Source organism: Chroicocephalus ridibundus, chromosome 1 (genome assembly GCF_963924245.1).
Source record: "Chroicocephalus ridibundus chromosome 1, bChrRid1.1, whole genome shotgun sequence".
In the NCBI taxonomy this organism is placed as follows: domain Eukaryota; kingdom Metazoa; phylum Chordata; class Aves; order Charadriiformes; family Laridae; genus Chroicocephalus; species Chroicocephalus ridibundus.
In genome coordinates this window covers 103,400,868-103,426,065 of record NC_086284.1, presented here as the reverse complement: position 1 = coordinate 103,426,065, position 25,198 = coordinate 103,400,868, and the positions used below count along the sequence as shown (strand labels likewise).

General features: G+C 44.0%; 2 protein-coding genes and 1 long non-coding RNA gene across 3 annotated transcripts in view; 2 read left to right on the top strand and 1 right to left on the bottom strand.

Moving 5' to 3' along the window:
* Window positions 1–32: 32 nt before the first annotated feature.
* LOC134520537 (uncharacterized) lies at window positions 33–6,605 on the bottom strand. Its single transcript, XR_010072455.1, has 3 exons — window positions 2,647–6,605; window positions 1,416–1,512; window positions 33–615 (listed from the first exon to the last, which is right to left on the bottom strand). It is a non-coding gene; the product is annotated as an uncharacterized LOC134520537 (long non-coding RNA).
* On the top strand, window positions 2,450–24,170 carry SLC5A3 (solute carrier family 5 member 3). The gene is made up of 2 exons (XM_063346038.1): window positions 2,450–2,587; window positions 16,353–24,170. Exon 2 carries the CDS (start codon window positions 16,655–16,657, stop codon window positions 18,794–18,796), a length of 2,142 nt encoding a protein of 713 aa, XP_063202108.1. The 5' UTR covers window positions 2,450–2,587; window positions 16,353–16,654; the 3' UTR covers window positions 18,797–24,170.
* MRPS6 (mitochondrial ribosomal protein S6) overlaps window positions 2,452–25,198 on the top strand; it is a 46,207-nt gene continuing 23,460 nt past the window's right edge. Inside the window, exon 1 of the mRNA XM_063346051.1 lies at window positions 2,452–2,587. Within this exon, the coding sequence (XP_063202121.1) occupies window positions 2,543–2,587 (45 nt within the window). The 5' untranslated portion in view covers window positions 2,452–2,542. The remainder of the gene's footprint in view (window positions 2,588–25,198) is intronic.

Sequence of the window (25,198 nt, the reverse complement as noted above, 5' to 3'; positions counted from 1 at the left end):
AGGCGCACATAAAAGCAGACTCAGGCTTCAGTCTTATGTTTGCGGGGTCTTGAGATGCAGCGTGGAAGCACGGGTGTGGGTGGGATTCACAAAAAAGAGGGGAGAGGGTTTGTTGGCCACATACACATTGTATTCGCGGGGCTTGCATGTGGAATGTGGTTAGCAGTGAGTATGAACAGTGAATATAAATGTATATCCAACTGAGAATCAAATATTGGCATTTGAAAGCAGCACTAGATATTTCAGTATATAGACTTGGGGATTTGCATAAAGTTCTGGGTGAGAAAGACTTCATGAACAGGGATTGAACGTGTTTCCTTCCTTCTGGCAGAGGAGCGTTTTAAGCAGGTAGAGCGTTGGTAGAGCTGCAGGGCGTAGGGGTTTCATGTTGTGGGAAGAGACCAGTGTGGCTTCCATGTGACTGCTGCCACCACTGGCAGGGAGCACCAGGGGGGTGGGAATGGCAGTCCGATGGTGTGTGTGTACGACAGGGATGCCCGGGCATTCTCACCTCCATTGGGCACCACCATCACTTACAAACTCCCTGGATTTCCTCTGGAACTGACCAGGCACCTGCTCAGAACAAGAAATAAGCGCGGGGCAGCCAACACCGTACTGAAAAAAAAAAGCAAGCAACGTAACTCAGGGAGGGCTTGTACATGGTAAGCACCAACAGGCCGTAAATTAAACCTGTTAGCTGCCTGGCAACTTCTGCCTAAGCACTGGGGGGGTTGGGAGTTTGGGAATATGTGTAAACACCCCTGCATAGGCAATTCATCCTGATAACTTGTAGCAGTGCACAAAACGGCTCCTAGCACCCACCTGGGCTTTGTTGTGCCTGCAGGGCACAGTACCATGCAGGGAACTACCTAGAACTCACATCTGCTTTGGATGAGGAGGGCCCAGAGCGCTGCCGGTGCTGGCTGTGCTGCAAGGTAGGGTAGAAAGTGCTGGGAGAAGTTTTCAGTTTGCGATACCTGCACCTGGGATGCGTTTCGCCAACTACGCTATTACCCGCCATGCAAGCAGAGCAAAACCCAAATGACCTCACTTGGTGGTGGGGCAGGGCATGGCTGGGGTTCCTAGGTGAGAAGCTGAGGCCTCTCTTGATGGGGCAGGCTTGAGATTTCCTAGATTTAAAGTTTTTTTTACTCTCAAGATTTGCCTTCCTTCCTACTGCCCCTTGAGCCAGAACACGGTGGCGCTGCTCTCTCCTCCCCTGCCTCCCTTTTTTCTGAGGGCAGACAGGGCCAAGCGACGAGGGCTTCAACACCTTGGGTACAAACTTGGTGTGAGCTCGGCTCTCTTTAAAGCCACCCCATATATTGGTGACTCTGATGTACATGTGAGGGAAGGGGGTACCCCTGGAGGGATGTGTCTCTCCTGTGGAATAAATAAATACTGCCCAAACAGACCTGACGTACACCAGGCTCTCCCAACACCCCTCTTTGGTGGATGCAGGTGGCTGTAGGCTCCCATCACAGCTCCGGCTGGCCGCCGGTGTCGGATGTGCTGCTGACAGAGGGTATCAGTGTCACTGACCTTGATGGGCGCCTGGCAAGTACAACACCAAGGCTGTGCCCGGAGCACCCGCTGGCTGGCAAACGTTTGCCCAGAAGCTCCCTCGCCAGCAGCACCCCAGCATCAAGGCCGGCCATCTTCCAGTTGTGCCACGGTCCCTCCAACCCTCCTGCCCCTCGGGTGCCCACACCCATCGTGCTGTGGCTGGGTCCCATCCACCTGCGCTCTGGCCGACAGGCGCAGAGACCCCCCAAGGGCCCTGGAAGGTTCTGGAAGAGCCCAGGGGGTGCCCCACACGTGCGGCCTTGCCCTGCCGCCCGCTGCCGGCGCCGGCCCACCCAGGTGCGTGAGGACGAGGGCCGCTGCCGTGGGCGGCTGGCAGCCAGGCGCAGGCCGCCCCCCCGCGCCGTGTGCGGTCTCGGGTGGTGTGTGTGTGTGTGTGTGAGCGGGGGGGGGGGGGAGCGAGGGGGCGGACTCAGTGGAAATTTCCACTCCCTGCAGCAGCCACGGCCGCCGCGGCGGCGGCGGGAAGGAGGAAGGCGGGCGCAGGCCCTGAGCCGCCGCAGGGTTGGGGTGGGGGGGGGAGGCGGCGCCCGCGGCTCGGCCCGCCCGGCCTGGGCCCGCTCCCCGGCGGCGGGCATCCCCCTACCGCTGCCCTCCTTCCCCCCCCACCCTCTCCCCGGGCCGGGGCGGGGCGGTGGGGCAGCCCCCAGGCGGGCGGCGGCCCCCCGGCGGGCAGGCGTGTGCGCGGCGGAGGCGGCGCTTGTGGCGGGCAGGGGGCGGCGCGGCCGAGCCTGCGCAGCTGCCGGCGCCCTTTAAGCCGCGCCGTCCGCCCGCCCGCCTGGGTGTCTGTGCAGCCCGGGAGCAGCGCGGGCAGGAGCCGCAGCCAGCACCGCCGGGGACGCACTCTTCTTCCTTCGGTCATTCCCCCCTCCCCACTTCTCTCCGGCATCGCCGCCCCCTTCTCCCCACCCTCTGCCCCGCCGCATCCCTGCTCTTCCCGCCACAGCCGAGCTCTAAGATGCCCCGCTATGAACTGGCTTTGATCCTGAAAGCCATGCAGAGGGTGAGTGTGGGAGGGGAGACGGGAGGGAGGGAGCCAGGTGGGACCTGACAGACCCCTACCTTCAGCCTTTGGTGCCCCCTCCTCGCTTTCCCCTCGCCGTGTGCTGGCCGCCGCACGCCCCGGCCGGCCCCTTCCCCTGGGGGCGAGCCCTGCCCGCCCTCCCCGCCGCGCCGGGCAGCGGGGTTGCGCAGCGTGCTTCAGGCTCTCCCCCGTGCCTCTCTCTGCCGTCTCTCCCCTTACTCGTTTCTTTTTCTTTTTTTCTTTCTTTCTTTCCCTCCTCTGCTCCTTTGGAGAGTTTGCTTAGTTGCTCCCCTGGAGCCGCAGTCCCCTCCACTCCCCCCCCCCTCCCCCCACTCCCCTTCGTTCCGCAGGTAAGCAGATCCCACACTTAGCGAAATAGATGCGTTTTTCCTTTTCTTACCGCCCCCCGCCACCCCTTCCCCACCCCTTGCCTGGTGCAAGTGAACTTAGCCCTTTCCTTGCCCCTGTACATTGGTGCCTCTCTTCCTCCGCAGCACCAGCGCTTTGCATCGCCATGTGCTTCACACTCCACCCCACACCCCCCTCCCCAGCACCTGCTGTGTCTTGGCTGGGTACCTTGCTAGGTCGCAGCAACCACCAGTCTAGGTCCCCTCGCCTCTGGGAGGCCTTGGGGTGAGCCCTGGCAGGGGAAAGCAAGGACTGGCTTCGGCAAGCTTCCTCTCCCTCCCGGGGTGCCAGCTCCCCTGCCTTGCAGGCCCCCCTCTCTACCAGGGAAGTCGCAAGAATATATATTCTTTAATTACTTTCTTCCCCTGCCGTTGCTAACACCAGTTGAGCTCTGCTGATACGGCTGGCCGTATCACCCACGGGAAGGGTTGCTAGCCGTTGCCGCTGTTTTTGGCGGCGTGATGATAAGCCGTGGCGTGAGTGAGGTTATATGATGCTCTTTCTATTTTACAAGGGCTTAATCAGTGGGGGGGTGTGCGCGTACTTGTGCGTAAAAATAATAATAAAATAGAAACATCTCTGTGTAGGTGGGACCCTTTATTTGGAAAATAATAGTTGATACTGGCCCTTCTCTAGTACCTTCTATAGCCTTTGTTTATCTGCTACTTTCCAGCTTAATATGCAGTGCTGGTCTTGGAATGTAGCAGCACGTCTGCTAGGCTGTAACCCTTGTGATCTGACCCAGTGTGGACATGCTTGCTCTTGCATTTAACCTTCATTTAAATGATCATGTATATTTGTCATAGACTAGCAGGAAGCTAAATAGCATTGCTGTGTTTCTTTTGTAGTTACGGGAGCATGTTTTCATGTATTACATGTGCCGCATATACTAGTACATTTCCATTCATTTTACATGTACCATCCACATGTCAGGGTTGGCTTTTTTTTTTTTTGACTTGGCTTAACTGCGGAAGCTGTAGTAGACTTCTCAGGTGAGTCCTCTAGTGGAGAAATATGGCAACAGGGAAAAAAATCTGGTGACATTGCTGCACCACCTCACAGAGCAGCATTTGCTCTGACAAAACACACTGCTTCTGGACTTGGGTTGTCAACATGTGATTTTTATTTATTTATTTATTTTTCCCACAACCCTCCCCATCAGTGTATAAGCCATAGGTAAAGTGATGAGATGCTTTTTATGTATACATGCTGTTAATGTGGGAGTTGCATTATGCTGTGCAGGCACTATGAATGCAGAGCAGGACAGAAAGCATAGCAAATCTGACATAACACTGAGACACGAATAAATTGACTATTCTGAAAGGATGCCATGGAGTGCTGTCTGGTGGAAAGGATCTTTGGTTCCTAGGATGTGAGCACAGAGACGCAGGGATAAGCTTTTAGCTGTAAGATGCTTCTAATGAGCATCAATGCACTTTAGATTTAACATCTGCAACCTTTTCCTCTTTGAAGTTTGACTCTCTAGTATATTCTTTCCTAATAGGTGTATCTTAAGGATTTTATTAGCTCTGTGATTATGTTAAAACACTTAAGTTTTGATTCAGGTGCACTGCTGTTTATAACCTACCCTTGTTGTAACTCTAAAATTTAGAGAGTCTGTCTCTAGATGCTGAGTTTTTGTTTGTGTTGACAGTACACCAGACCTGTGTGCTTTTTTTGAGTTCCAGTATCTTGCTGCTGCCTTTCTTTTGTAATGAGAACACTTGAAAAAAATTTCTGTAGTGGTTATATGCTATGTGGTCCTGCTGAATCCTGGCAAAGGGTTTGCTCTAATGACCCCCATAGCGGTGCACAATCTTGACTGTAATAATAACTTAAATTAGTCAAAACATGGACATCTGAGTATGGGGCTAATAAAACAGTCTGAAATAATGGAGTGACTACATAACTCCTTCCTGTAGAAGTTGGAGAGATCATATACGGTCCTGAATAAATTATTTTGCTTCTTAACACTAGTGCTTCCTGATGAAGCTGCCCTGGACAGGTGTTCACTGTCTTGCAGTGTCAGTCCATCTGTGTGGTGGCTGCATGCTCCGGTGCCTGCTTTAGTCTGAGACCTGAGCAAGTGCTGAATCTTCTCTTGTTGTCTGTGGCATCCTTCTCATCTCTGACAGCTCCCCTGCCTTGCCAAGAAAAAAAAAAAAAGCGCCCCTGCCGCCTGGCTTTCTTGTGCTTTAAGGCTGTCATTAACTCCTGTGAGCTCCGTGGCAGCTTCAGTGCAAACCTTCTCAAAGCTACAGTCCTGTAGACTTTCATGGCTCTCTTTGAAGGCAAACTTCATGATTCTGTGGGTTTCTCCCCACCCACAATTATTTTTAATAGTTAAGTTGGCATTTTCATAGATCTAGGCAGAATAAATCCCTCAGATTCATTTTTGTTGCTTTAAACTCTGTTACTCCCTAGCACTGCTTGTGATCAAGTCAGGGATCCCTCCTCGTTCTTTTCTTGCATGTGGCTTCTGTTGTGAACCATGGACTCGGTTGTGCAGCTGGTCTCCTCCCTCTCCAGCTAGCCTGGACATGGTTACAGGGCGAGCATGACCCCTCAGTCCTGGTTGGTGCTCCCATGTCCCCTTGCTTCCTGGCAGACCTCCTCAGAGCCTCTTCAGCTTTCATTTTGTGTCTTAAAAATGCAACACCCAAGATCTTGGGGGGAGGGAGGGAGTGGATGGGCAAGGGGGAAAACTTTTACTTTCAGACTTTATCAGCAGTTGTCTGCATGTACTTTTCACAAAAGTTCCTGACTTCCTTCTGAAGTCAAAGCTGAGCAGTCATTCTCTGTCCTGTTTTGTAGGTAATGTATGATCAGGTAATTGACTTGCACTAGAAATACTGTATTTGTAAATTGCCTGTGGACAGAGTCCTTGAGCAGCAGAGATCCCAGTCAGTTTCTCTTAGGAAAACAATAACAAAAAACCCCAAAAGAACCGCCAAAATAAACAAAAACCTACTTCTCTGTGGCATCGCCATGTTTGAAGCGTAACCACAGTGAGGGACTTGGACTCGTGTTACTCTTGTGCGTGAGTGTACAGAGGAGATGCTTTGGGAAAAGTAAGGTATGAGGCCAGTGAAATGACTGAACTTAGGGTGGAAATAATGAATTTTGCCCATGTATGTGGCTTTCTACACTCCAACATGCAAATAACAAATAGTACGGTGAGCTTGGGGAGTTTGATGTCAGACTTGTTATCAGTAGTGTACAGATGTAGGTAAATGACGTGTTTTAGACGTCGAGTCAAAGACTGCAGTTGTGGTGAAGGTAGAGGTGCAAAATGAAGACACAGCTGTTCATGCTCTAAACTTTACTATTCATAGCAAAAGATGAATTCCTGATTATTTCTAATGTTCTCCCAGGAGAGTCATCTTCGGCTTTCAGCGAGAGGGATTATGGCAGAGCAGGACCTTCAGCAGGAAAGGGTAGTGGCCCGCTAGTGAGTTAGCAGGAGTTGTGGCTTGCTGGAGAAAGGAGAGCTCTTCAGGGAGGCTTCCTTTTCCTACCCCTCTTGTCCCTCCAAAACTCCCTTGAGAGCCCGGGGAAGGAAGTTGGGGGGAAAGGGAAGGAAGAGCTGGAAATGGCTTCCTATTGCTCTGATGCTGTTTTGCAGACTGACCACAGGGCGGCAATGCGAGACACCCTCCAAGGAAAATTGGCAGCTTGGGGAGCCTAGGACAGACAGAGGAGGTGGCGGTATTCCCATGCTGCTCTTGCTGCTGCTTGACTCTTGCGAGCTGGGACACCTGTCTTCGACAAAAGAGCTTTGTAACTGGAACTGAAGTGAATGGACAGTTTGAAAGTACTTTATATTATTTTACTTAAAATGAGGAAGCACATCAATATTTTATTAGCAGCATACTCTTCTGAAACCTAATTACCTTGTTTCAGCAAATACTCGGACTAGGGGACCATTCCACCCACCTCTGCAATACTGGAGTGAATCTGAGCTCTCAGTTTGACTGGCATGTTTGCGCAACATAACTTGCCTTTGGTGTGTTTTTGTTGCCTTTGGAGTGGGTTGCCATGTTTCAAAAATTCCCTGCCTGCTGTGGGGATCGCTGGCTGTTTTAGGAAAGCCAAAGTAATGGGCAGCAGTGTTGCTCGACATCTTGACTATTACACTTAATTGCTGTGGAGGCAGCTGCAGCAGCTGGGCTTTTGATATCTTAGTTGCTAGGAAGAAGGAGGGAAGAATGAAGAGGGCAGTAAGCAGGCAGATACTGGTTTTATTTTCTTCCCTTTCTGGTGAACCTACCTGTTCTTACATTTGAATTGTACATCTTCCCTGCCTCCCTCCCCTACTTAGCAGGTTAAGATTACGCAAAAGGTTTCCTCTATTTCCTTTGACTTTTTTAGTGTATTGAAACAGGCTGTTCTTCACAGTATTCTGCCTAGCAGGGAAGGACCCTTGTGTTGGGGGTGGTGCTGGAACAAAGACCAAAGAGTTGAAACTAAAAGGCAAGATTAGAAAACTATAAGATCTAGCATTGTCTCTCCTATAGGAGTCAGCCTTTCTTTTTCTGCCTTAAGCGTTTCCATAAGAGTAACAACTTTTCAATCTGAAGATTTAGGAGTGGTCCTCTTCCGAGTTTCTGCCAAGTGTGGGATATGTGCCTGGCTTGGGTGTGGGGGGAGGTAGGGGATTATTCTCTTTTACAGAAGAGTTTAAGCTTTTTTCATAGCAGATAGTTGTTAGCTAGGTGGATTTGGTAAAGTCGTCCAAAGCGAGTACTAAGTTGATGGCAAGAGTAAGGGACTCGAAAGCCTCTTGGTTTGCACAGGCTTCTGCAGTGTATCGAGTGATGTGCTTGAGTGAGTGTATGTAATGGGATGCCCTGGTTAACTTGGCCACTCTAGTTCCCTAAGCTGTAGAGCTGCAGGACTGTGGGCAGGCCCTTGTGTCCATGCTGAGACTGGCAGACCTCAGTGGGATTTGGCTATCCCCTCTTCAGTGGCTGGGAATGGCGGCTTAACCTTTAAGATATGACTTCTGCTCTTCGCCCCTGTTACTGACTTAGCAATGTGCTCTTCTCTCTTGACTGTGTATCCCTTCTCATTTGTTCACTGTGTGTACGTATACATGTGTCTGCATCATGTATATAAAGAGGGAAATGCTTGTACAACTTCAGCATAAGAGCAGATTGTCTATCCTTTGACTGTTGAAAAAAGAAGAAAGGAGAACCTGTTGTGATTAAAATAGCATTATTACTCTCGGTTGGTGTAAAAACCCTCAAAAGTGACCAACTCTTTTAAAGGTGTCCATTCTATCACTTAGAATAAGCTGTTAAGTTATTTCAAGTATGAAAGTGTGTATATGTTTGCTTTCTTCTAATACATCGTACATACCATATTTTGTAATAATGGAAGTTCTTTCTTTCTTCACATGTTCTATCAGGAGCTGATTTCTCCAATTGCCTTGTTCCAGAGCCATAATGCTGGCAATTTCCACCCAAAAATGACTTTGGTGGTTCTTGGTTATTGATCAAGTAACTTTGCCTTTTGTCAGATTCCAGCCAGAGCAGGCTGCTAATTCTTTGAGCCACAGCTGCCCAGACCTCCTGTGCTACAAGTCTGTGGCAATGTAAGAGTTACTTAGGTGGAAGCACTTGATTGATAGAGCTGCGTATACCAGCCTCTGTGCTGCTTATCCAAGGGCAGCAGAAACCACTGGGCATCAGGTTGTTCCCTTCAAAACCGCCTGCCCAGTGCACCAGCAGGAATATGTCGGGTGTGCAATCTGTAGAAGAGCTGATTAGAAGGTGAAAGGGGTGAAAAACAAAAGGGAGGACACATGGGCAAAATATAACTAGTTACGGAGAAGTGGGACAGGAAAGATGGGAAGTAAAAGTATGGAAAATAAGGCAAGATCTGTGTAAATGAAGGACCTGTACTGTGGGAGCACTAGTGCAGATACTGGTGCTGGAAATGAGGTACTGCAGAAATGCATCACTCCTGATGGGATGAGGGGAGGGAAACAAGCAGGTGGTGTAAAGGAAGGGTCATGAACCCTAGAAATATGAATGTGAGGAACTACATAGGGACTATTTTTCTGCTATTTCTCACATATTTGTTTAATTCTGGTTTGTCCACTTGCAAGCCAGTCTTTGTGCTTCAGTTGTGCAGACATCTAAGGAATAATAATTAAAAGCAAAGGTACATACAGAGCATGGATATGGGAGGGGTAGGGGTTCGGTGGAGTTGAGGTGTGTGTGTTTCAGACTAGTAAAAAAAGAAATCAATGTTTGGTAGCTGTTAATATAGGTAATTACAAAGCTTGATGTAGAATAGCACTACTTGTTTTATATCTAAGATAACTTTATTTAAGCTTTGTTTTAGTGTCTTAAAATCCCTAAGAAGTATCAGAAATCTCACAAGAGCACCTGGGAGAGTACAAAGCTTGGAGGGCCTCAAACTTAAATTCTAGGATTATGTATGGCCTGGAAACTTCTGTCTCACCTTTCAGTAAAACTTATGATGCTTTATGTTCTTGGAAAGATTGTGGGCAGCCATAAATGTGATGGGAACTTGGGGAAGTCCTAAATAAGCTCAACGAGTCTGGTTTTATTTTTTTTCTTACCCCTAGAGATTCTAGGAAGAATTTCTCCCTAGTGTTTTCCCCAGTTGCATGGTCACTGACAATTACACTACTCCTTTCTCCTTCCCCAAGTAACTTCTGAAGTCTGTAGTCTCCTAGCCAAGATCCTCTTCAAATGGGGAGAACCAGCACGTTCTTCTAGGGTAGGAGTATGCCAGTTACATCAGTTACTAGTGAATGGTGATAACCACCAACTGGATCACATCTTTATACCTTTCAGTTAAAGAAAAGGGTCATCTTCAGTAGTGGTGGAGATTTTACAACACTTCCTGACGGTGTGCTTCTAATAGAGTGATAAAATTTGTCCTCTATGTCCAGAAAACTTGATTATGTGGTCCCAGATCCTCTATAGAAATCAAGTACATGCATGTTTATTATGCTTTGTTTTACCGATTCTCTTACTGTTGCTTGTAGCGACTAAGAACTTCATCAGACTAACTTCAGTAAATAGTACTTGCCAGCAGTGGTGAAAATGTTTGTGCTTCTGAACTTTAGGTTGCCACAAAAAAGAATTTGAGTCTTCAGGCTGTGTCCCTCTGCAGCTTCCAACTTAGTATGTCAGCTGACGTCTTGACACACTTACCTGGCAGGAAAAATTCTGCCCGATGCTGCGTGATGCCAGAATCTTCTAATTTTTGCCATCTCTTGGAGGAGACACCGTGTCCCACCTCCATTAAAATGGCTTGCTTTCCCTCTTTGCCCTATTGTGCTCTTAGTTACTGTTGACCACGTGCCTTCTCAGTACCCTCCTTCCTCTTCTGCTTCCAGTTCCTGTGTAGAAGGAAGAATGTCATCTGTCTGCAGTTTCAAAGAAAAACATCATTTCCTTGCTGAGGGATGGAGCTGCTTGTCGTGAGAACCTGTCTTTGCACATTTGAGCCTCTGATAGACATCCCCTTGAGTTATGGAAGAGGCAGGAATGGTTCAGTTCATTTGCCAGGGAAGAGTGGCCCAGTTACTCTGTGGTGCTGAGCAGCAGCTGTACTTGCCCCTCTCTTCAGAGAACCCAGATAACATCTGTTGCCCATGTAAACATCACCCTGCTCTTTGAGCTGAGGAGGGAAAAAGGAAGTACTTACCTACGTTATTTTCTTTAGACTAGCAGCCAGTTTAACTCAAACTGATGAGCTAGTCTTTCTTAAGAACTGAGCAAGATGACTACAGTATGCCTAGGTAGGCACAGAGGAGGTGGTCCTTTCTGGTATCTATTTTGACAAATAAAAAGGAACTTTATACCTCTTCCCTTCTGTTGTTGTCCACTCCCCCTCCCCCCCACCCCAAGCTGTTAGCAATTTTCAGAAGAACATCGAAGCAAATAATCTGCTCTTCCTGACAGAGCGCTGGGGACTGAGTCATGGGGAGAGAAACCATCCAAATGCGAATGCCACAGGCAGTGGCACAAAGTGGCTTGCTGAGGCGCTGATGATGATGTGGGTTTCGGGGAAATAAGCGACCTTCCTCTTGCTTTGCAGTTCAGCAGTACTGTAGCTTCTGTTGTGTTTACAGGGTGCTGAATGAGCACTGCAATAAACTGCATCCTCTTTCTTCTGCTCTTCCCATTGCACCTCCCTGCCCCTTTCCCACCCCCCCCCAGTCAGTGACTTGATAGGTTGTATAGGGATATACACTTGGTATTGGGGGGAAGAATGATCAAAAACACAACTAAATTGATCTGCCTCTCTAACACTGTCATTCACAGTGCCCTTCAGCTTCAGTTGGCCTTCAGTTCTCTAGTTACTGGTTCTGTAATAGTCCACAGTAGCATTACACTTCTGACTAGCAAATGCAGCGTAGTTCTCTGTTTCTTCTGCTGAACTGCATGCTGTGAGGTTACTTATTTTTCTCGTGTCTCCTTCAGCAGTCCTTTAGAAAAGAATCGAGAAGAATGTATTGCGGAGCAAGCTTCTCTTTCTGATGCAGCAGTAAAATGAAGACCAGAACTGGATCGATTCCTGAAACCCCAGACAAAAAAAAATGCATTATGTGTTCATAACAACTCCTTTGAGTGACTGACTTGAACCTTGCACCTCAATTGGACTTTTGTGGTAGTGATGATTATAGAGTTGCCTCTGCGGCACCTGTGTTCTCCAAGGCCGGCAGAAGTGTTGATGCGGTACTACTTTGGGGCAGCAGAGCACATGTGGCAAACAGGTTAGTCAGGTCGCTGCTGGTTCAGGTAACTTGTGAATGTGGTACTCTCTTACTACAGCCTGTTTAGCTGCTGGGAATGCCAGCCCAGGCCTTAACTGAAGTTATTTATTAGATGCTACAGGTCACCTTCTGCCTCCGAGCTTTCCTGCTGCCAACGATGTACCTGTTTGTCTCAGGTGGGATTCCTGCCCGGCTCCTCTGCCCCATCTCCTGGCTTATGAAGGAGAGTCCTGAAACTGCGGTCATGGATATTTAGGCTCTGTTGAGCAGATGGCAAGGATAGCCCCTGCTTTCTCAAGGGCATGTAATACATAAAGATAAGTTGCTGTGTATCAGTTATTCTATGAAGAACATTTGTGCTGCTTCTTTTTTTTTGTGTTCTAGAGTGCTGCAATAAATGGAATGAAGCTCTTTCCTCCTTTTTTTTTTTTTTTTCTGAGAGATAGGCTACCTCAGCCAACATTGTGTTTACTGTGGAGCAGTGGACAGGTAGGAACTCACTTGTGTGTCCATAGCAGGTAGCCTGCAGTGTGAGCAGGCCAGACAGCACGCTCAAGGGGTTGAATGTTGTACAGGCCCGCTCAAGGCATGAGACTCTTATTCGTTCTTTTTTTTTTTTTTGGGGAGAGAGATTGTTAATGCTTGCCATGTAGGTGTTGAACCCAGCAATCTAAGTACGTTTCTTTCATGCGAGCTGTTCAGTAGGTAAAAGGTTACTGGTATGAGTTAACATACCCCTGCTTGAAGAAGGTGGGAGTGGAGGAGAAAAACACTGTTTCTAAGAAAGAACCTCAAAACTACTTTGAAGTCTTTGAACAAAGTTCAGTATGTACTTAATTTGGTAACAAATGTTAGCAGTGGATGCTCCCGTGTGACCTGGGCATCTGCATCCTCAAATAACCCTTAAAACGTTGGTCATTGGGACTGATTCTTGAACTGCAAGAGAAAAGGGAAGTCAACTGGGAAACTTCCCCATCTACTGAGAAGAGAAGTAGACTGAGCAGAAAACAAATAGTTGCTTTAGGGCTGGCGCAGTTTGATTCTGGCATGTTTGAAGACCCATCTTATTAGAAAAGCACTGTGGAGAAAGTTTTCCTTTAACAATCATACAAATTTCTCCTAAAAATCCCACCCTAAATCTGCTTCACATTATCTAATGTCTCTTCAGGGAATTGCTTGAGACTTTTTTTTTTTTTTTTGAAAGGACAGGCTGCCTGTTGGAGAGACATATGCATTGTTTCACCAAAGCTGTAGCCCTCTATCTTCAGACAAGAGGGAAGCACATTGTTTTGTGCCTTTGATATGATCCAGCCAGAAAACAGCCTTAGGGGGGAAAAAAATTCACAGTCCTTGGCAGCAGTGCTGTCTTTCTGTCTCTTTTTTATTTTTTTTGTCAGTGCCACAATGTGTGCTGTTCTAATAACTTGAGATTAAACTCGCATGGGGCGTCTCAAAAGTCCTTCTTAAGACTTGAGGTCATAACTTGCTGAAAGTTCAGAGGGACGAGTCTCATTTTCGTAATGAAAAAAACTTTCAGGGTTATTTTAGAATTAGGTCTAATAAGAAACTGGTACAAGAAGCTACTTTAGTACAGTAATTTAGTGACAGTGCAGCAAATTTGTACCGGCTACTGAAAACTTTCCACCTTCCTGCTCAAGTAAGCTGAACCCTGCAAAATTCAGATGTTGATTACAAAGGTGATGGTTCAGGTCTCTGTAGGCTGATAATTTCAAATGCATGGTCTGGCTGTACCTTCCAATGTAAAATGCCCAAGAAACTTCACGTATTGTTTATTTTGATTAGAATGAGCCCAGAGTAGTTTGGCAAGTATCCTAATTGAGAAATGTCACAATTTATTCAAGGGCAGCTGCATCTTCTACTTACACACCTCTCAGAGGGATTGAACATGCTTGTAATAGTCATACTATGAGCTGGGTACCTCTTGTATCAAATAGACCTAGTTTTAACAAATATTTCTGTGATTTATGCATATTACTGTACAGTATAGTTTTGCAAGGTCATTGATTAACCTACAGGGAAGATGTTGGGAGGTGAACTAAAGTTCAAGTCTAACATATTTTAGCAACAGAGCAGGACAACAGAAGAGGGAAAATAATTGTTTATTACTATTTCTTTAGCTTGCCCATTATTCTAATTTTCTGTATAGTAGTAGCTCTTTTCACTGTGTCTCAGTAAAATATCTTCTTCCCCTTTCCTTAAAATATTTATAGTTTTGGTATAAATGTTATAATGTAGTTTCACTTGAAAATTTAGCTGAATGTAGCACTATTAAAGTGTTACTGAGAAGTGCTTAAAACTAAGAATAGTACATTATACTTGTATCTGATGGCATCATATGATCTGAAGTGTTTATAATTTTGTGTCGGATTAAACTAATAGACTATTTAACTTTCACTGCATTTGCGGGTGGGGATAAATATGAATTCTTCTGTAGAAGAATTTCACATACATCTGTGGATTGAGGCTTATGAGCATGATAAATTTAGCACACTACTGTAATCAGTTCATTTTGTGCCATGTCTCTGTAGTCTCATCATTGGCTATAACTCCAGCAGAATGAATATCTGTATTCTCCTGTGGGTTTGTGGTGGTGGTGGGGAACCCTTGTTATCTTGTTTGATTCTGAACTACTCATGAAAAACAGCTGCTGGTACGAATAATGTGATTGTGAATTTCTCCTTAAGGCTGAAGCTGTGGTTTGGCATAGGCTTTTTCTTAAAAATACATCTGCCTTAATGAGAAATGGACATTCTTACATCAGCACTGTTGCTGCCTTCCGTGATGCACAAAGTAAGGCAGAGGGAGGAGTGTGTGCATTTTCAACCTTAATAAAATTTTTTGTTATGGTCTATCTGAGAATTTTTAATGTTTTTATTTACTTTTTTTTTAAGCAAAGTGAATATGCTACAGCAATGCTAAACAGGCAACCACCCAAATACTAGAATGTTATCTGGGTGTTTGTATTAATGATAGATGAATTGATAGGAAAATGTGAGCTTCAGTGTAGTGCCAGAACACTTCTGCAAATTAAGTGGATTGGGGAATGCCTGAAGCCAATGCTTATGACTTCTAAGGCTGGTAAACCTTATGGTCAGAACAAAGATCCAATGTTTTTTGTGCCTTTTCTAGTGGGTGGGAAAGAGGAACAGAGCCAGACCCTGTTCCTTACTCTTCCGTAATCATCTTGAATACTAAAGATTTGTGTTCTGATCTTTAGACTAACCTGGTTCTTTGCTTTGATCTTCTTTTCCCTTGCTATGCCCGTTTAGTGTAGGAAGTAGCAGAATCTACATCCAGCATTCTCTAAACCCGTTAAATGATTTTGGGTGGGTATAGGTAAGTGATGCCTCTCAGGGCATTAAATAGGAGATAGGAGCATCCTACCTCCATGGCAGAGGTAGGAGCCACTGAGCAGCTCTTCGGTGCCCCTTCCTTTCCCACCTGTCCAGCTCCCTTCCAGCAAGTCTTTTTATTATCCCCTTCCCTCCACTTTGAGCGCTTCAACCCTGCTTGCCTAAATGAGTGCCTGTTTCCTGATGTGCTTTGGTAGAATTGAGTGTGACGGGGGGTTCGGGAACAGAATGACAGGATATGCTTTGCCTCAAAACCTTCTGCCTCTGATGTTAACATGATCCTCTTCATGCTTGGATGCAAGTGAATGGTGCAGGGAACAGCACTTCCTGGCATCCTAGTAACATTGCTACCAAAGTCCATCCAGTTCTCCCTCCTGTGCCTAGAGTGCTCCCAAAAAATCCTGAAACAGTGCGGGTATGGGTATCAAAAGGCACATGGCAGACAGAATTACCCTAGAGCTCGATGTCCAGTATAGTTTTGCTTTTGTAACTTGGTTGAATGGGAATTTTTCTTCACTTAGATTACATGGGAGATGTAGGAAGAGCTTTCAGAGTAAAATGTAACCTTGTGATCATCTGTACCCCAGACAGGTGCAAGCTTGTCTAAAACCTGCAGAATAACATGGTTCTCCAGCTGGTCTTAAATTTATGTTGTTTCTAAACAGTGTTGTGACTTCACTTTGATTTTTAGCTCTAGCAGTCAGCTGGTGTCTCAAGTGTGTGCATGTGACGTCAGGATCTATCAAGATTTGTGGGGTGCAGTGCTAAAGCAATAGAGGAAATGACTAGCCAGGTTAACACTCCTTAGTGGTTGCTTTCCCCTACCACCCCTAAGATTGCTTGAAAAAGGAAGGCCTGTTTAGTGGCTTGAGAAGTAGAGTTGTGAGAGACTAAAGAAAAATAAAATGTATTTCTGTTCCTTGCCTTGTTCTGGGGAATCTGGGTCGTTTAATACTCTAGGATTGCTGCGTCTCTTAAGGTACTTGAAAGTCGACTTTAACGTTTACAGTAGGCATTACTACTTAGTTGTACAAATATTTAATTATGTGTATTATGGATTGCATAAATAAAGCAGGATATATAAGGGGGAAAAAATCTGTGGTGTTCAGTCATTGTTTTGCTAGACTTCAAATTTTTTCTCATTACTTCATGAAATCCTTCTCTAATTCAATCTTTGTCTTTTGTCTTTGCTGCCTTGCAGGGTTGGTACAGTAGGCCTCACTAAACTTAGCTGCAACTAAGAATTTCTCCTACATCAACTGAGTTAAGGCTGATGCTCTTGTGGAATGTGGATTAAAAGTGCGTGCTAAGTTCCAAATTTCCATTTGAGAAGCGGAGAAAGTAAATGTACCACAACCACCAGCATCAGGACAGCAAACCAAGGGACAAAGAATTTGATCCACAGTGTTGATATATGTTAACTGGTTCACGTGTTGCTTAAAAGACGTTTGCTGGGGGGCGAGAAGTGGACGTCAGCTGTGCGAAGTCATTTTGTTTACAAAAATGAGGGCTTCTTTGGAAACAGCAGACATTGCCATTGTGGCGCTGTACTTCGTGCTTGTAATGTGCATAGGTTTCTTTGCCATGTGGAAATACAATCGGAGCACCGTAAGTGGCTACTTTTTGGCAGGGCGTTCTATGACCTGGGTAGCTATTGGTGCATCTTTATTTGTGAGCAATATTGGAAGTGAACATTTCATTGGGCTCGCAGGATCTGGAGCGGCGAGTGGATTTGCAGTAGGTGCATGGGAATTCAACGCCTTAATGCTTTTGCAGCTTTTAGGATGGGTCTTCGTCCCAGTCTACATCCGGTCGGGAGTATACACCATGCCTGAATACTTGTCCAAGCGTTTTGGAGGGCATAGAATTCAAATATATTTTGCAGCATTGTCTCTAATTCTTTATATCTTCACCAAACTCTCAGTTGACTTGTATTCAGGGGCACTTTTTATTCAAGAATCGCTAGGTTGGAACCTCTATTTGTCAGTTATCCTCCTTATTGGAATGACTGCACTGTTGACTGTGACTGGAGGTCTTGTGGCTGTCATCTACACAGACACCCTTCAAGCTCTGCTTATGATTATTGGTGCCCTCACACTTATGATCATAAGTATTACGGAGGTTGGTGGGTTTGAAGAAGTTAAAAGAAGGTACATGTTAGCGTCACCAAATATTACGTCTATCTTGCTAACCTACAACATTTCCAATACCAATTCCTGCAATGTCGACCCAAAGCCTGATGCTCTTAAAATGTTGCGCGAGCCAACAGATGAAGATATTCCCTGGCCTGGATTTCTGTTGGGACAGACCCCAGCTTCTGTTTGGTACTGGTGTGCCGATCAAGTCATAGTTCAGAGAGTTTTAGCTGCAAAAAACATTGCTCATGCCAAAGGATCCACTCTGATGGCAGGCTTCTTAAAGCTGCTGCCGATGTTTATTATAGTTGTCCCAGGGATGATTTCACGAATACTGTTTGCAGATGATATCGCCTGCATTAATCCAGAACACTGTTTTCAAGTCTGCGGGAGCAGAGCTGGATGCTCTAACATTGCCTACCCACGTTTGGTGATGAAACTTGTGCCGGTTGGTCTGCGGGGACTGATGATGGCCGTGATGATCGCTGCACTGATGAGTGACTTGGACTCGATATTCAACAGTGCCAGCACCATATTCACACTTGATGTCTACAAGCTCATTCGGAAGAGCGCGACGTCTAGAGAACTGATGATTGTAGGAAGAGTCTTTGTTGCGTTCATGGTAGTTATAAGCATTGCCTGGGTCCCCATAATTGTAGAAATGCAAGGTGGTCAGATGTACCTTTATATTCAAGAGGTAGCAGACTATTTGACCCCACCAGTGGCTGCTCTGTTTCTTATGGGGATCTTTTGGAAGCGTTGCAATGAGCAGGGGGCTTTCTATGGTGGAATGGCCGGGTTTGTTCTTGGAGCGATACGATTGATACTGGCATTTATCTATCGCGCTCCGGAGTGTAACCAGCCGGATACTAGGCCAAGCTTTATCAAAAACATCCATTACATGTATGTTGCGACAGCTCTGTTCTGGATCACTGGGATTGTGACCTTTGTAGTAAGCCTCCTCACGCCTCCGCCTACGAAGGAGCAGGTTCGGACGACCACTTTCTGGGCCGTGAAAAACAGGAACATCAAAGAGAACGCCGCAAAGGGGGAGCTGTACAAAGTGCAAGAAAAGAGCATCCTCAAGTGCAATGAAAACACTAACCATATCATTCCAAATGGCAAATCTGAAGAAAATATTAAAAATATTAAGCCGGAGGATATCAATCTTCTGGTTACTTGCAGAGATGACAGCAACCCGGTGATTTCTGTGAGTCACTCTGAAGTTGAGACACCAGTTGATTGTTATTCAAACGGACAAGCTGCTTTGATGGGGGAGAAAAAGCACGAGGAAGAGACTGATGATAGAGAGAGACATTTGAAATTCATAGATTGGTTCTGTGGCTTTAAAAGTAAAAACATGAACAAGAGAGCTGTTCGGGAGATCGAGGAAGAGACTGTTTGTTTACAAATGCTGGAAGAGACTCCAAAAGTTAAACTATTACTAAATACTGGACTGGTCTGTGTCTGTTCGCTTGGAATATTCATGTTTGTCTATTTCTCTTTGTGAGTGAATAGTGAACTTTTAAGGGTATGGCTAAACATACAGAAGTTGGTACAGGTCTCTGGAGATTTTGTTTGTTTAGTGCTTTTTTTTTTTGTTCTTTGCAAATAACACAACTGCAACCCAGGCATTGTTTACGCTATAATTGTAAGATCAACTCAACTTTAGCCTATTTAGAGACCATTTGAGACATGTTGTCCTATCTCTGCTGAAGGCAGAAGTGTCATGTGGTGTCTCTCTCTTTTTTCATTTTTGTCCGGTTTTTTTTTTTCCATTTTCAGTACTAACCTTTTATTTTTCCGTGTATACATGTATAAATATACCAAAGGCAGGCAGGTGGCTGTGTTTGAAGTCAGGCAGTAACAGAGCTCAGTCAGCATTAAGGTGAAGATAACTGAGTAATCATTTATCGATGTGTAAAATCTAAATGATTAAAGCTGTGTTGAAAGGTTGTTTTTTTTTTTTTTGAATGTAGGGCTGTGATGCACATTGCTGTGTAGCCATTCTTTGTAACAGCTGTATTACCTTGGCCAAATTAGCACTCTTTAATTTTGCTCATGCTTCTAGTTTTTTTTCGGTTTCTCATTTCTCTTATGGCAACAACAGGAATATATTTTGTCTTGTAGCGCTTAAAACACGATAGCTGTTAGTAGCTTTATGTCTTTTTTTCTCTGTAAGAAAGTTTTTATTTTTTTTGATTTTTATCCACTGTAAATTCCATTACTGAAAAGTTGCTGTATTTAAAAAAAAAAAAAAAAAAAAGGGAAAAAAAACCCACACCACCAAACCCTGGAGATGACAAACTGGCAATGGAGGAGAAGGGGGGGGGGGGAAGGAAAAAAAGGAAATACTCCTTATTTGTGTTTTGTAGTATATTGAAATAGAAGAGTATATATGTTACGTTCACCCTCTTCAGTCTCCAAACCTTGAGGACATAATTAGGATTAGCCTCTTTTTAGAGAAAAATATGTACGTAGGCTCTACCACATGGGAAAGAGACGTGTGAGACTTTGCATGTCTTCAGTTTGGTAAGTGCACTGAAAAATAACTCTTCTCCTCTGCTGTATACATCTAGAAGGAAATACTCTGCAGCCCCACCATTGCTGTGTAGCAAGTCTGTAAGGGGAGAAAAACAAGTGGGAAGACAAGAGGGAAGGGGGAGTGGGGGAGAGAGGTGGAAGTGGTCTTTATTTTTCAGAGTCCTTTTGCCTTGTGTCTTTTCCCACTTCCCCTTTCACCCTGTCAGACTTTTTTTTTTTTTTTTAAGGAATGACTCCCGAGGGATTCTGTGTCAGGAGATAAGGAGCGTGTGCAGTTGTAATCTGTGTCGGCAATTGAGGTCTGCCCTTAAGATTCTTCAGGAAAAAAAAGCGAAACTTTTCCCAGGTGATCACAGATGATCAGTAGGTCTTGAGATGCTGAGGTTCTTTTCTCCCAAGGGATGGATGCCTAAGGCAGGGATGAACAGTTTCCAGGTGTGGAGGACATGTCTGTGCAGCAGGTTGGTGGGAGCTTGGCAGACTGAAAGGTTGCAGAGCTCGCTTCCACGTCCCCCTTGGTAAAGCAGGAGAACATGTTGCCATCCTGGGTGCTCTCACCCTTAACGCTAAACCAAGTCAGGGCCTGTTTTGGGACACAGAGGCCAGCTGACAGTGTGTGGCTGCACTTGTAATAGTGAACTCCTTTCCCCTCCAAAGTGGTCATATCCAGGCTTCCCATGAAAATAATTCCTCTAGTTGTTTTTGATCCCGAACTCGTCTCAGGACTTGTTTGGGAGAGCACAAACTGGCTAGGCCAAAAACGGTCTGAGGGACCATGCTGACAGTCCAACAGCATTGATTCAAGGGTCCAGCAATGTTTCCTTGGCACATAAACGAGAACCAAGCCCTACGGGTGAAACAGTTCTGTAGAGAGGAAATTTGGGTTAATCCTGCCTTTGACTGCTGGAGAAAGTTTGATTTCCAGTACAGTGGTGCTGTAAGCTGCAGGCCGTCCAAATACCTTTTAGTAGTATGATGTATAATACATATTTCCAGATAAAATTATCAACTTCCATTTTTGTGTGTGGTTTTTTTTTTCCTTTTTCTGTTTGTTTATTTTGTTGTCTTCAAATCTGTTCATTCCGAGACTTTAAGCAGAGGCCAAGATGCCCCACCTTTCGCCACTTTGTTTAGATGTTGCTGCTGGAAAGTGGACTGCTCTTAACTGGAAATACAGTAACAAGTGTAGGAGCGGTGTTGCAATATATGTAGAAGAGGGGAGTTACCATACTTGAATCTTGATATTAGCACCAGTGTGACAAGATACATTTTCTTACAGTTTGTGTGGCTGGCTTTGAGAATAATATTTTAAATCGTTTTTAATGGTAAAATTGTAGTATGTGAAATGTGTTAATGGCATCTCAAGTTAAATCATTAGTGGGCTGAGCTGGGAAGGACGGTACTATAACGAAGATGTAAAACATAGTTAATTGTTTCTATGCAGAATAAAGTAGGGCAAAATTTGATCCTAGTGGGATGAAAAATAACAACTTGTGGAGGGTGAGGATAAGTCTCAGTCCACCAATATCTATCTTCTTGAAAAGGCTGGGATCTGGCTAATATGCCTAATCTGGCACAGGGAAAGACAGACTCGTGTAGCAGGCACTGTCCCTTAGTAACTTGGCATGTCTTTCTATCAGTGACTGGTACTTGGATTTTCCAGGGCGGTCCTCTTTGCTCTCAATATTAACAAATGCATTGCCACTGAACCTGTGAAGCCAGGTAAGCTCAGGGACCCTTTTGCTTGGCTGCCGTTGCTTCATCTGTGCTTGCTTTTTTCCCAGGGTGCCTTATGTGCTTATGAAACTGAAGGCATGGCTCTTACTGCCACCTGAAGAGTGGTTTGCTTATAACGGCTTTTCCCTGCTTGTTTTACCTCCTCTCTTCCCCAGCCTAAGTCATGTGCTGTTTAAAGAGTTAATACACAGGATGCCTGTATCCTGTGCAGTGTAACTACAGTCAGATCCACGGTGTGGCAGGGAGTCGTAATCCTTCGCAAATGTACGGGGCGGCCTTTGACTGTTGAATCTGAGATACTCCCATCTCCCACTTAATGTATTCTCACTTTTGCTAAACTAACAAGTTGCTGCATTAATCACAGCAGTAATTGGCAGTCAGTCAGGATCTTAATAAAGTAATGCTTTGCATTCCCCCCCGTCTTTAGACCTGTTATCGTGAAGAAGCTTTTAAGCAAATTATTTCTCCACTGCTTTTTTTTTTTTTAAGTCACTTCAAAATGTATTTCTATGCTACTCTCTGCCTAATGCTGGCCTCTTTGGTCGTATTCTGTTTTTATGTCTTAGACATCACAGAACACGCTAATGTTCTTTGCTGCATATAACCACTTAATTAAAGGCCTTTATTATGGGGGGGGGGGGAAGTTACAAAGCTTCAAGCAAACTGTCTTTGTGAGCAAGTACGTTACCCTGTGTTAGGGACCTTAGTGTAAGAACTTGCTTGAGGTTTTTTTATAGCGTAAACATGCCTTTGCTAATCTGATTGTGATCTATGTGGAAGAGGTGTTAACCCAGGTTAATATGTTTTGGTTTAAACACCAACTTTTTGGTCTGGTAAAACTACAAAAGTGTCTCCTACAATGGTCAATCAGTTCCATAAATGTTAATGCCTGGCCTCCTCCTTGGTGGGACTGGCTAGTCATGCAGGTGTAGATCCAGGAGGACACGTGCTTCTGTCTCGCAGCGATTGGTTTATTTATTGCCTTGAGCTTAGAATGACAGTCTTGAAAAAGTTATTTTGGAATGACACCTTTTTTTTTTTGTTGTTACTTCCATTAACTTATTTTTTTCTGTTAAGATATTTGAATTTTTTCCCAGACATTTCTTCAGAAGCTTTTTATTTTAAAAAAAGAAAAAAATTTAAAAAAAAAGAAAAAAAGAGGCTTCTTGAGAGCTTAATAGTATGTTCTGGGAGACTATTCTTATTTAATTTTTTTTTAAATGAATGATTTGATGCTATTCTCTGCCAAAGTTTGGATTGTTTTTTTTTGTTGGTTTTGTTATTTTTTTCCTGTTAGCTTTTACTCATACCTGAAAGGAAACGGTGAGAGATTGTAAGAAATTAAAATGGCCTTCAATATACCGCTTGTGTATTTTCTACTTCTCCACTTCATGTTCCCCTTTGCACCCTAATCCCAGAAGGGCCAGCATGAGACTTCTGATGCAAGTCATGGGAGTACTGTAACTGAGTAGTGAAAAGGATTTCCCGCAAGGTTACAGTGAAGCGGGCAGAGCCACTAAAGGATCTCTGCGCGAACACTTAAAGCAGAAAATGCTTACAACTTTAAAACGTACAGCTTTATTTTTTTTATATATATATTTTTTTAAATCCTAAGATAAAGGAGGTGTTGGGAGGTGCTCCCTTTCAGAGAACAGGATACATGGAAGAAGTTAAGAGTTGCGAAGCTCTAGCTTTCTTGAGGAAATCTTTGGATTTAGCATGTATAGCGAAGCAAAAATACTCATCTGTTAATTTGGTATTCTGTATGTTCTGTGCCCTTAAATGTAATTGTTTTGAAAATAAAACTAACCTTGTTTTGTGATGTTAAAAAGCAGACTTGTGTGCAATGTTTTAAATTTTTTTTAAGAAAATGTTTGTATATAATTAAATGGTTTAATGTGCTTTAATTGGCCTAAGGTAAAGAGTAGTCCTAGAATGTAAACATATATAATTAGGATTTCTGATTTCACTGTGAGATCTCTGAACTCTCTTGTTTTTGCAAAGTGGTTTGTTTTGTTTACAAAACACTTTCTATTATTTCTTTTATGGTGTTGGTTTAAAGGCATTTGCTTCACTTCTGTTCTAATACTGAATTCATGGTATAGTGACATCTGGTGACACTTAGCATTATCAGTTTCACTGTGTAAAGTCAGACACTTTGAGCAAAAATGGTAATGATATGACAATTCTCTGTGTCTATGAATACACGTTTTTAAATGAGGTGGTTATAAAAATAGTTGCTGTGCAAAATGTTAGTAGTCTTCTTCAAGAAGAAAGCAAATTTTCTAATATCACTAGAGCAGTCTCTTCATTCATCTTCTTATTTTTAAAGCACAGTGTCAAAGTGATGCTGCTTTACCTTGTATCTCTGATATAATGTTTTTTCAGATATCTGTGAAGTATTTTTGTTTTTTGTTGCCGTTGTATTTTTCTGCAGATTTTATATAAAATACCAGTTAATGAACTGCCTTTTTGTTTTTTTTAACTATTCAACTAAAATACATTTCAGACCAAAACCAAATGATATCATATAGCATTTGAAACCTGCCTTTTTCCTTGTCCTTTGTTTTTTTTTGTTTTTTTTTTTTTTTTTTTTTTTTTTTTTGAAATAAGCCAAATGGGCATGTAGATAAGATCACTATAATGGATCCAGGTCTCTTTTGGTAAAGTGTTATTTAAAGGTCTGTTAAGATCTTATAAGACAATATACTGAAAAAAAAATATTGTAGTAGGAATATAGATTTAGAAGTGTTGATGAGATTAATACAGCTTAATTATATTGTAAGTTGCTACTGTCCATAATGACAAGCTTTTTGTCATAGAAACGATGTATGATAAATTAATTTTGGTCTAGTGTATAGAATTATCATATTGCTATAAATCTTTGAAGTAAATCTGATGCAAAATTTTCATAGTTAGCATTGCTGGCCCTGTGTATACTGTTCTTTGTATACTGTATGCATATTATTTTGCCTACTGCATTAGTCTTCAAACTAAAACTCTTATTAGAGAGTATTTGGATACTTCAGACTGTGTTTCTTGCAGTTTACATTCCTTTACCATGGCATTTTGTCCTGTCTAAAAGTATTGTATGGAAATGTTTAAAACTTCTGTACAAAGTTTCAATAAAAATAGAGAAAAAAAAACAAACCAAAAACCAGAACAGATATTTGTGAAGCTATTTTGGAGAGCTTGTCCATAATTGCGTCACACGTATTCTTAGTTGTAGCAGGGGTTGCATCCCTATAGAGATACTTTCCATTTTGCCCCCATCATTAAAAGGCAGTCCTCTTGAAGCAGGGCATGGGCATTTGGTTGGAGAAGTTAAAAAAAAAAAAAAAAAAAAAAAAAAAAAAAAAAAAAAAAAAACACCAACCCACAAACTAGATTATTTAAAACTGCAAGAAGAACTTAAGGATCCAAACCTTGGTTGTGGAGTTTGGCTGTGAAACTTAACGCTGATTCATGTTGTGGGGAGGTGGGGCTGGGGGTGGTCTGGGCTGATCTTTCTATGACCTGAAGCTGAGGATGCTGGCAGGGCAAGGCTGGCCGCCTGAAGCACCCTGCAGAGCAGCAGGCTGCCTGCGAACCAAAATGTGGGTGAACCCTTATTTAATAGAGCAGTCTTGTT